Genomic DNA, 12,693 nt, shown 5'->3' with positions numbered 1-12,693 from the left:
AATAGTGCATCCAGCTTAGCAATTAATACGAACTACAAATAAATAAGAAAAAGGAAATAAAATTTATGTACACGCTTTCTATTTTTCACTTTGCTTTCCTTTTTCATGATAGAAAAATCTATGGACTAGCTTGTAGTGGAAAGACGGTGGGATCCTCTACCTAGCCACTTGTCAAGATTGAATTTGGGTTGGTCTACATCAAGATCCATGGCCAGTTTGTCAACTATACTCCAATAATAATGTGATTTTTTTTATATTTATAAAACATCATACTACTATAATTCCTTTTGTTAAAACAAGGATATTGTCTTGGATGAGTCAATTCCATGCCAAGAAAAGTATCTCAATGTCCTAATAAATAAGAAAAAGGGATTGCGTGCATGAAATAAACCTGAGAAAATGACGTGAAGAAGTAAATCAATATTAAGTGAGAGTACTTTTAAAAGTAAAATTTATTTGAATGAATCCATTGATCAAAATGATAAGAATCTCTTTGAAATTTTTTTAAAAGTAAAATTGAATTATTTGTTTATGCAAAATACTATTTGTAATGAGTAGTTCTTTTCCAATCATTTTAACCAAACTACCAATAAACCAAATGATTACTTTCCACAATACCCGTTTTATGTGTCGAAATAATGAACAACGTGTTGAAATCTTTAATCAATTAACGATGTGTATATTATGCCAATGCAAGATTTAGCATTACTTCTCCCATAGTTAACCATTACTTAATTTAGACAAACACATACATAATTTTCCTAGTGTCAACTATTACATGTAGATACTGTGAATGGCAGGGAGATAACTACAAATGTATGATAGAGTTTCTAAACACACTCTATTTGTCAAAACTTGACTTAAAAGTTGTTGGTTTGCTAAAGGAGAAAATATCCGCCATCCCAATTGACAAATATTTGTGTGATTCCTTGGCTATTTAGATTTTTGAATCTAGCTTAGCACCGTTAGCTTTGTATAAGGTTCATTGAGAATGTTACGATTGCCTTTTGTCCAAGAAACTAAATTAGTATTAGCAGCTGTGGAAGCTGTATTGCATCTTCGTTTTGAAGACATGCCTCCGTATTGAGTTGGTAGAGAGAAGATGCTGTCCAACTATGTTGATGTTTGCACTATAAAATGTACATAATTATTGAAAAAAATGTGGAATAGTTGAGGGGGTCAAGATTGTTGTGATGTAGAAACATGACAAATGGCACATGTTGGTCGTATGTGTAAGGTGCGTGCTTTGGCTTAATATATTAGTAAAGATATGTGATTTAATTAAAGGCCTATGTTATCGATATGTGATTTAATCAAAGGCCTATGCTGTTTGGGTGTCCTCATGAATCCACATTGCATTAGCTATGTTGTCCTCATCTTTTGTATTTTATAATTGATATGGTGACTTGTCCAATTAAACTTTGTAAAATTAATGTGGAAAACATTGGATCTTGCAAATTAAATCAATGCAACATTACCATAGAAATAAGTCAGGACCAAGAAAAAACATTAGGAATTTACATGGTTTGGTCTATGTGTTGGTAACTCTTCAACGAGAAGAACTAGCAACAAATAATCTATTAATAATTGGAGAATCATAGAATTAATAATCGTTTACATGCTCAATTATTTCCCACAGTTAAAGTATACCTAAACCCATAGTATTTACAAATAATCAACCCAATTGCAAGCAAAATTTACAGCATAATTTGAAACAAAATCTCTTCATATAGTTGATCCAATAAGTGTTTTTGACATTTCTTCTTCTATGTAGCACCCAAATTTTTCATTTAAAACTCAGCGTTCAACTGCTTCTTTAACACATCAATTTCCCACATAATCTTAACAGTTATCAATATGTCATCAACAAATAATATTAGATTTATCAAGGATCCATCCTCCAATCTTTTAAAGTAGACTAACTTTCGAATAGCCTCAGCCACAAAAGCATCAAAATAATTATACCATTATTTATGAGATTGTTTCAACCCATAAAAAGATTTATTTAATAAATAAACATGGTTTTCCTTATCCGAAATAACAAATCATTTTAACTGCCTCATGTAAATCTACTCTTTGAACTCATTGTGAAAAATTGTCATTTTCACATCTAGTTGTTCTAGCTTGAGATCCTATGTAGCAATTAAGACAAAGTAATATTCAAATATAAGTACGTATTATAGTAGGAGAAAAGACCTTGTTGTAATTAATGCTCTTTTGTTGTGTATAACACTTCACAATAAGTCTTACCTTACACCTCGATGCCTTCCTTCCATTTGTAGACCCACTTGTTTCCAATAATATTGTGGCTCTTCGATACTTTAGCAAGATCCCATGTTTAGTTCTAATAGAGTGATTAAATCTCTTCATTCAACACTAGCTGTTCCCTCGAAGTAAGACGAAAGCTCATATGTTTCTACCTTATTACTTTACTGGCAATGCATAAGTAATAAATGTATAATTATAATGTATAAGCGGCCCAATTTGCCTTCTTTGTCTACTCACAACTATAAAGTGCTACAATTTTGCTACCTATTTAGGCCGTGTATGGTAAGTTTCTACTTCGAGAAACAATTTTTTTTTAGAAATAGTTTTTTTCTATTTCTACTCATTGGAACAATTTATGAGTAAAATAACCTGTTTTGTAATTATATAAAAATTAAATTCTCGGAATAAAAAAAGATTAGAAATGCATTCGGTTCAATTAACAAATTTATGCATTTATTCGTTTTTTCTTCTTGCTCATGCATTGCCATACTCGATAGCTGATGACGTGCGGTGAGTTGTGGGTGGTGGGCAACGGCAACGGTCGACGGTCGAGCTGCGGTGACAACGGTTGCCGGCGGTCAGGCGATGGCCACGGCAAGGAAGATGAACAAAAGAAAAAAATGGCTTATTTTTAGAAATTGTTCCCGAAAACAAGAAGTTTTTTTTTTTTATTCAAGTAACACCATGATACGTTTGCTTTGCTAGTCTTCTATCAAAACACAGTAGTCTCATCGGAGATCACATTTATGCTAATTAGAAAATTAAGCGATCTAGGATTAGTGCACCATAGTCAATAGCCTTTGAACTCTCATGTGCTTAAGCAAAAAAAAAACCTAAAACCCAAATCAAAGCATAAAACTTCCCAAATTCCTATACTTATTACCTGAATCGAAAAGTTTTAGGTATTTTTTACTCCCTTATATAATGAGGAATTATAAGAAGAAAAAGACAAGCTAAAGGATAGTTCAGGTATCTATTTTACCCATGAATTTATCATGGTAATAATTTCGAGTACTCCTGGTTCTCACAAACCCATTAAGAGAGGAATCGATTGAAGAAGAGCGCCGAGGCTGTTCCTACTTGGCCCAAGAAAAAAGACAGGGTCTCTTTCCATTGGTCTAGTGGAGGCCCACTGAATTTGAGTGAGATAATTTTTCCCACTGGTCAACGTCCCATTGGTTTTCGACCAAAAAAAAAAAACGTCCCATTGGTTAACTGCGCACCTCATGGTACGATGACGTCGACAATTCTCATATTTATCGTACTACCTTTTCTCTTTCTTTTCACCTGTTTCGTTTCTCGCTGCTCTCTCTTTCGCATGTCCCTCTGTCTCTCTCTCTCTCTCTCCGCTCTTTTCAATAAAAATATACGTTTTTTCGGAAAAAAACAAAAAATCTTCTCTCTTTCTCTGTCTCTCTGTCTCTCTCTACACTCTTTATTAATTTTACCAAAACAAAGAGAATCCATCTGCTTCTTTGAATCTTCATTGCCAAATTAACCATGCCGTTTTGGTTGACCTCGAATGCTTTGCTTTCCTCCCTGTTTCTTTCCTTTTTTGTTTGTATTTCCTTTTCATTGAATTTTGAATAGTAACTTTTTTTTCTTCTTTTCATGTTTGTGGCCACAGAATAAAGAAAGATCCATCAACTGCTAATGTATCCTTTGCGTTCATCCCAGTTTTTTGGTTTTTGTCTTCGCCCTCGTTCCTCTTTAGGGTTTCTGAATTTTTTGTGGTTCATTTTTCTGACATAGAGTGGAGAAGCTTCCCCTTTTATTACGCTGGGCAAATCCATATTTCTCCTTCTCCGACCATTGCTTTTGTGAAATCTTTATCCTGTGGGTTTGGCTTGTGTTCGAATGTGAAATAGTCTTTCTCTATTTGAAAAAAAAAGAAGCGTGATTTCTCCTGCAGTGTTTTTGGCTTCTCAAGTACTTCAGTCTAAAGTCTAGATAAATCTTCAGCTGGTTGAAGCTGCACAAAGTCACTGGTGAGTTGTGGTTTTTGATTGTTGAGGTATATTTGTTAAGTTCATTGCTATTATTGAATACTTGTCATTCTAGGGTTGATAACCGTCATGTATGTAGGGACAATTCGATCATGGCAAGAGGCAAAATTCAGATGAGGCGAATTGAGAATGTGACGAGCCGGCAAGTCACCTTCTCGAAGCGCCGTAATGGGCTACTGAAGAAAGCTTACGAGCTCTCAGTCCTCTGCGATGCCGAAGTTGCTGTGATTATCTTTTCGCAGAAAGGAAGGCTTTACGAGTTCTCAAGCAATTCTGAGTACGTTTGCATAAAGATTTTTTAATTTCTCGAGTTGATTTTAGATAAGGAACATGATTGAGCCTTGTTAACATTCTTATGTCCGAAAGGAGGGGATATGCACACATATCTGCTCTGTGTTTGTCAAGTGTAAAAAAGAGAGCATCATGGCATCGGTTTTTTTTTTCTTAATCTCCTTTTCTTTTCTACCATTTTTGGTTTTGGTCAAGCGTTTAGTGTCTTTCCTCTTCGATCATGGACTAACCCACCATGATGACCAATTTGGTTCTCATTTTCGGACAGTTTTTAAAAACATGGCTTTTATTCAGATATCCTAGTTGAAATTAGCTGAGAAAAGGAAGTATGAAACTATAAAATCTTCTTTTTCGCTTTTTTTTATTTTATTTTTTTTTATTTTTATAGTCATTGCACTGGGGTGTACCCTAATCGAATGGCTAGGTGAGGGGGATTTGATGATCAAAGGCATTCATTCTGTACGCTGTGGCGTTGGAGTTAGACTCCCTCTTTCTTAATGGTTCTTCCGATGAAACTAATTGTTGAATATCTTGCAAGTACTGATCTCCTCCAGCTTCTTCACATGTTAGAATACTCAGTACTTTGTCTTGGGGAATGAAAATATAATTTAATGTTAGTGACACTGGGAACTGATATTATTTCGTCAGCCTTCGCCCCAATTCCACGTCGATATGAAATGAACATGCCGAATAGTGTTCCTTTTTGAAGTGTTATAGGTTTTGAAGTCTGCTTCTAGGGATTGATTTCTATAACTAATTCTTGGGGCATGATGATGGTAAGCGTATTTGCAGTTAGGTGTTAATCTATTCGAAGTAGATCTTTTCCAAACAAATTTGATTGCTTGGAAGTTGAAAAGTGTGAAGCCTTCAAACTATACCTTGTTTGATTTAGTTTGTTGTAATCATACCACTTAGACATGAATTAAGACTATTTTATGTACCCTATCTGATAATGCTTATCTTACAAATCATGCAGATCTGTGTCTCAAGTTTATGACCATACCACAAGGCAAAAACTAGAATTTTATATGACATTTATTAGTCGGGAAATTGAATAATGTGTTACCTATCTACCGCCATAATCAATAAGCAATTCAAATCGTGGTTCATTGAATCGAAATTTAGAGCATAATTAATCTATTTTCTGAGCCAAACAAAACATGCAAAAGATTTTCAAGTTGGTTTTTTAATGGTACTTTAACCCTAAACAAAAAAGTGTGAAACAAGTCCTGACATCTTCTATTTTAGGTACTTTTAATTATACGATGCTTTGAAAGGTGAATAAGGTCATGGGCTTGACTAGATTTGTGTAGTGGTGATTTTATGGGATCGAGTACATTCACTAATATAATAGATTAAGGCTAACATGACACAGCACACTGATCTCTTGGATTTCGCACTCATAGAGTACTGCAATTGTACATGTTTGCCATTTTAGTTGCTCCACCATGTAAGTACTCCCTGTTCTTCATTTTCCGGGATGAAAAGTACTTGAAGTCACAAGTTAAATGTAGGTGCAACTGCTTGCTCTTATAATTTCTCTCTGAAGTAGTGAGTCCTTGTACTGCTTCACAGTGCAACTGATGATTTTACAAGCATCATGTGCTGTTCTTACTTCTTACTGACAAGGAGTGGTGTGTGGAATATTGAAGACTTTGGGCTTGAGCAAAAAACATTGCATTAATTCACTCACATTTAAATATACTTCACATGCGCACATAATATACTTTTATAATGTGAAATTGAACATTTTCACGCTAAAATTTGAAGGAAAATATTGCTGGCATTGTTATTGATGTCGGAGCATTCCATTAACTCAGAACTAGTAAAACTAGGAGACTTACAACCAACTACATTTGATTTTCATATTTTCAAGGTCTAGTAAATGCCGTTAAGTTGCCGGAGTCCTTATTTAATTATAGTTGTTTTCTAGTAAAACTATTTTTATCTTTCCAATGAGTCTTGGCAATTACTCATGCTTAAAGGGTCGTTCCAAACTCATCTACATAAGCATGCTATGATGAGTGAGAAGATAGACTTGTCTTGATTCATAACTTATTTAGCTTTGGCTTGAGAACAAGAAAGATTTCTTGTTTTGCTTTTATCTCTTAAATGAATTCTGAATGGCGAGCGAGCTTTCCATTTAAGTTCTCATTTGTGTTACCTCCTAATTCTCTATACTCTCTCAGGCGTCGATTATTTACAAAGTATAAGAAGGACAACCAAGATTTTTCCAAGTAATTCACATCGTTGCAAATAAGTTGCTGAGACGCTAAAAGCTTCTTGCAGAGGCTTATGGTCCTTGCATATTCTGTTTGTGAGTGGTAGTGATACATATTCACTGGAAGTCATGCATGATTCACAAAAATGATTGTGTTTAATGCTTAATGTTTGATTACTTTAGTTTTGATGATACCTGATTAATTTGGAGAATGTATTCCTAGTGGCTGAGCTCATATGCTATCTTTGCAAATTTTTCAGAATCCGAAAGACAATTGATCGATATCGTAGATCTACAAATGGTGTGGATACGTACCGGGCTAATATGGAGCAATATATTCTGGTCAGTGCTCTAACCTTTCCATGATAATACATTTGGTGCATTCGTAAGGAGTTCAGTGAGATTCTCAGTTTAATTAAACAAGTTGCCATGTTTGTTAGTCAATAGAAGTCAATAGCATCGGACTAGTCATATTTGAACTATTCAAGCACATTTTTTAGAGGTTAAACAAGTTGAGCAGTTCGATTTTATTCATTTTGCTGTATGTAAGAAAACAAATTCCTGGCTTTTTTTTTTCCTTCTTTCTGGAGGATTAACATATAACATCAAACATAACTTTTTTCAGGATAGGGCTTACAGAGAAGTCTATACACAAACACAGATGGCGAGAAATCCTATTTGCCCAGCAATCTTATAATATGTGCTTGTGTATACATAAATAGTCGCCTCATATGCAAAGAATCGCGTGACAATCTACCTGCATACATGATTTAAATGAATCACTAAAACCACAAAGTAGGGATCATACTAATGATGATGATATACTTGTAAAAATAGGGATAGAGTCAAGTGACATTCAATTTCCGCATATATCATTAATGTGGTAAGTTTTTGTCTTAATGAGAAGGTGTATATATCCGAGATAAGTTGCGGATGTACTTACTTTCTGGTTTGGCAATGACTGGGAAGCAGAGAGGAGAAACTGCTGATATGTATAGAGAGACAAATAGGTTTCAAGTTAATTGAAACATTAAAAGTGCTATTTTGATCTTTGTACATGTCCTCAGGACATTAACTGGTCGTCTAAAATGCTTTCAGCTTCTGAAATCCCACTCATCACCCTCCACGTAATACCTCGAAAACATCACCTCCTTGGGCATCTACATCTTATTGTTTTCTTGAAGGAAGTTTTGAAATTGGCTGTTGGTGTGAGCCTATACGTAAGTATTTGCAGATTGTAATAATATCGAACCGCGTTCTTGGTAAGAACACTACTTTTGATGTCAAGAATTACTGAGGCGCTAAGCCATAGAATCGACCATGGTTTGTGTCCAGCTACAAATTTTACGAGAACATTAGGGTTCTTGTAGTAGCAGTCTTAGTTTTGCAGGATCCTGTGGTGTGATAGATTTGTTCACTATGATTGGTTTTATCCATTACTAATTTCACATTTGTTCAGTTCGTATTATTCCGTTCACTGGATTCATAAATATCACAATCTCCATATATGTGCAGCATCTGAAGCAAGAAACCACGGATATGGAGAGGAAGATTGAGCTTCTTGAAGTTTCTCTACGGTCCGCAAATTTTGAGACTTCTCTCTTATATATTGTGGATCGAAATGGATTCTTGATATCTAATTCCCTAAACTATGATACTCCTTTTCTTTTTTACATCAGGAAGCTATCAGGACAATGTCTGGGGTCTTGCTCGATTGACGAAATCCAAGAGATAGGGGATCAGCTCGAGAGAAGTTTGAGGAGCATTAGGGAAAGAAAGGTACACGCGTCTTTGGCATATTTGTCCTTTTCTCTGAGCCTAAAGATGTTTTGAGAACTTTCATTGAGTAGCTGCTGTTTTTGGAGGCATGGATATGGTGAGAAGGGAAAGAAAACAATGAGAAACAATTTCCCTCGAACGACTAACAAGACTGACCAATTTCAATAAAGACTGCAATTGCATACAGGACCGGAAACACCAGTTTCAATAAAAACTGCAGTTGCACGTAGACTAAACACGTTAAATTTGGCGTCTCGAAGGAGAGAATCAATTTTTCTCTGAGCATACATGGCATTTTCTACCTTATATGAAAGAATGAAAGCACATTCACAAATTACCCTTTTTCTTCATCGTTACTGACCCGTTCTCTTTTTCCAACAAACAAGGAAAATGTCATGGTTATTCTTCTATCATTATTTTTCCAAGAGTTATTTGGACGACTCTATTGTTCCTTTTTCCACAAAAAAAAGATTGAATATTTTTAAAGGCTGGTAAACTTTTGAAAGAGTTGTATGTGACAAAAAGCTGTAATTAAAAATTTCCAGTTACCCGATTTCTAACTAATTTATTAATAATTTACCAACACTTTTATGAAATCACCAACTCCTTTTAACAATGTGCAATTATCAATATCTCTTTCTTTTTATCAACTTTTACTTATTTTTTTTGCCATCTCTTTAAATGTAATAGCTATTATATATATTTACCAAGACAAACTTATATTTCACTTAAATTGCTAACTCTTTTTGGGTTACCAACTTTCGTGTGACTAACTTACCAACTCCTATTTGGTGTTTCTTAGTGCAATTTTTCCTACGCTAGCCCTTCCTTTGACTACTCTTGAGATAGAGTGGAAACATTGTCTTATGGTGGAGAGTGAGGTCTACTCTTTCTCTTCTGTCTTACGTGCCAACAACTTCAGCAGATAGTTTTTCTCTTTATCAATTTCTTAGTTATAAAATAAATTCCGTTGATAAAAATACTTTCACTCCTCTTCACCCTTCACTTATAAGACTCGTACACCCATAAATGTTTGCCTTACTTAGGAACCCAACTAGAAATTACCAATCTTAATTATAGGAGTTACTAACTTTTCTCTGATTAAATAACCAACTAATTCTGTGTCATTAACTCTTATTTGATTATTTAACAAGTTTATTTGGTTTGGTTAATGACTGGCTTTTCTTCTCTGACAAAAAAAAAAAAATCATCGATCAGCTTTTATCAATGGTTTCTTGGCACTTATAGACACAAATTAATACTTATTAACACGAAACAAAAAAAAAATACCCTGCATTCTTGGCACGAAATAATAGAATACCGTGAGTTTTTTATTATATTAACCTCACCGATTTCCATGTACTACTTCTCACTTGAACTATGTTTCTGGACAATTTGCAAAGCATTGTCCTTTCATTTCTATTGTCCATCATTTCAACTTATGTTCTCTCTTTTTTTACCACCTTGTGCTAAAGAAATGTATGGGGAAAATATGCACACACACGAAAGTTACAATATTTCTACGGAACTCTTTTACAGGCTCAATTATTCAATGATCAGATACAGCAGTTACAAGCAAAGGTAAGTGGACAAATATGATGAATGCGTATCCGATCTCATCAGGCATTGTTAAATTCCTGGTTGTATTAATCTAGCAACTTTATTTGGTGTACTTCAGGAGAGGTCTCTGAAAGAAGAGAATGCAAAGCTTCTTGCAAAGGTGTCACCCTCTTTCCCATCTGTGCTTTTATTTCCTTCCTGTCACTTGCCATGCATCATCACGTTTCTGTGCATATATTAACCACTATCCACAAACTTGTGAAACCTGCAATAGAACCTCTCAATCATTTTCATGTATGATCTAACAGTGCAGTTCTATGATCTGCTAAGACCAGAGAGAGGTCTTTAATGATTAATAATGGTTTTTGCCCTAATGTTCTAACACACTTGTGTAGTGAAGAAGCTAGTTGCTTTTGTCCATCAAATAAATATTTGTAGATTGTTTGTTGCACAGTTTATTGTACTGGTTAAATTTGCTGGTCATCAGTTTGTCTTGCTTTCTATTGGTCCTGGTGTTAAAACCTTTAAAGAGTACTGCTACATGACCAGTTTTTATGAAAAGGACAATGCATGATGAGAGGTACTTAATTTCAGGGTTATGTACCTGTATTTATATTGGACCTTTCTCAATCTGTGAGAAGTATCGTTTTTGATAGCATAAGTTAAAAAGAGCAGATAGGTTGAACATCACCGAAGAATTCTATGATCTTGAGACTGTATGATCTGCTTGAAACTTATTCTAAGCACTAAGCTGCTAATCCAAGTTGAGAAAATTACTGTCACATTGATAAACTTACTGTCACGAGATACAATACTACTTTTCTCTTTTGCATGCAACTATAGACAAACTCAGATCTCTGAGTGCTTCTATGGTCCCGCACTTGATCTATTAAGAAAGTGCTTGACTCCATGATAGAAGTTACTAATACAGAGTTACGAACTCATGTTGGGAAAACAAATTTTAGGGGAATTACGATCAAGAGATACAACTATGTATATTAGACTGTAGGACTGTAGGATTGTAGATGGACCCAAATCTGTGTCTTTCTGTGCTGACCATTACTTGATCTGCTTAGAAGTTACTGACTTGAAAAGAAAAAGGTTACTAGCACTGAGTTAGTGACCCGCATTGTGGATATCACAATTTTGAGAATATTTATTTCACGAAGAACGTATTGGGTTTTCCAACTGGGGACTATAGATGCAGCCAAAATTTTTAGTGATCACATTTGGCGTACCTAATCACTTTTCGAGCTTTTTTTATTTTTTATCCTTGTCTTTTTTTAGAACGGAAGAGAGAATCACTTCTAGAGTTAGTTGTTGGGATAAATTCAACTTTCCTAGTGAAAATATCAAAAAGTTAGTCATTGCAAATATGGTAATAAAAATTAGTAGCAAGTAATTAATGTTGAGAAATCTACTACCCAACTTGCTATCATCAGGTACAATTCTATGCTTCTAACATGGGATTGTAAAAGGAATGAAAGTTTGTGTCTTTCTGTGATGTTGTAAACATTAGATGATCTGTGTAGAAAACACTAATTCGATCACAAAAACTAATAGCCTTTTAATATGACCACTTTTTATAAAATTACAACAACATAGAGGATATTACTGTCATGAGATACTAGTCTGTACTTTAGACATTAACTATAGGTGGAATCGAAGTTTGTAGGCATGGCTGGTGTAGCTAACCACTTTTAGGGTGTTTTTTTTTTTTTTTTGGCGACCATGGGGGGGAAAAATTAAAATTTCCCAGTGACAATTAATAGATCTGAACGCATAGACAGATGCTTTGTCACCTAATTAGATCCAGTGAAAGGCTTGTTCACTGCTTGTAAATCTCAACTTGTGTTGAAGCTTTTTCCCATTTTAATTCAGTGAAGGTTTCTAGAGTCTCTATCACCATTCAATTGCGTTTGTTATTTCATTAAATTTAAAAGCATTTTGGGTCCTTTTTTTTTCTTTCTTCCAATTTCAGTGTCTTGCAAGTCCTGAGCAACCAACAACTCATCCGAGAGCAGTAGCAATACATAGCCGGAGCAGCTGGAGTACAGATGTTGAGACTGGGTTCTTCATCGGATTACCAGAGAGTTAAATTAGTTCGCCATCGCTTTAATAATACCTGTTCAATAGAATAAAATAAAAACTACAGCAATATCACTCGGTGTTATCTTTACTCAGCCCGATTCCCTTAGCACTGCCAAGACAACATGTGCATGGGATTCACGGTAGTCATTTGAAAAATCCACGAGTAAGAATAGCGAAGGCAAAGAAAGATCAGATTAGAAATGAACAATGACAAAGGCATATACGAGGAAGATTAAGCAAAACAAAGGAAATAACTTGCCTGCACCTTGGACTTCACATTTGAATTACAACATTGGTTGATTCCAAGAAAGAAACGTCTCTGTTGAACATATTTTCAGATTGCTCGCGTGCATTTCGACGACATCATTGAACACCTCTTTGAGGTTTTTAATTTGTTTTTGGGTCTGAGGACACCTCTTTGAGGTTTTTGTTTTTGGTCGGATATCCTTAAAGGTTGGCTAAGCCAAAAAATGTTCA

General features: G+C 34.9%; 1 protein-coding gene across 1 annotated transcript; it reads left to right on the top strand.

Annotated features, from left to right (window-relative positions):
• The first annotated feature begins 3,607 nt into the window (after positions 1–3,607).
• On the top strand, positions 3,608–12,693 carry LOC120285945 (MADS-box protein AGL42-like). The gene is made up of 8 exons (XM_010036771.3): positions 3,608–4,256; positions 4,354–4,551; positions 7,047–7,128; positions 8,302–8,363; positions 8,466–8,565; positions 10,105–10,146; positions 10,244–10,285; positions 12,107–12,693. Exons 2-8 carry the CDS (start codon positions 4,367–4,369, stop codon positions 12,221–12,223), a joined length of 630 nt encoding a protein of 209 aa, XP_010035073.3. The 5' UTR covers positions 3,608–4,256; positions 4,354–4,366; the 3' UTR covers positions 12,224–12,693.

This window comes from Eucalyptus grandis, chromosome 11 (assembly GCF_016545825.1).
Source record: "Eucalyptus grandis isolate ANBG69807.140 chromosome 11, ASM1654582v1, whole genome shotgun sequence".
Lineage (NCBI taxonomy): Eukaryota > Viridiplantae > Streptophyta > Magnoliopsida > Myrtales > Myrtaceae > Eucalyptus > Eucalyptus grandis.
This window is presented reverse-complemented; position numbering and strand designations above follow the sequence as displayed.

Coding starts and splice junctions, on each gene's coding strand:
- LOC120285945 (XM_010036771.3), top strand. CDS start 4,367: ATGGCAAGAGGCAAAATTCAGATGAGGCGAATTGAGAATGTGACGAGC. Junction 8,566..10,104: donor GGAGCATTAGGGAAAGAAAG/GTACACGCGTCT, acceptor ACTCTTTTACAG/GCTCAATTATTCAATGATCA. Junction 10,147..10,243: donor TACAGCAGTTACAAGCAAAG/GTAAGTGGACAA, acceptor GGTGTACTTCAG/GAGAGGTCTCTGAAAGAAGA.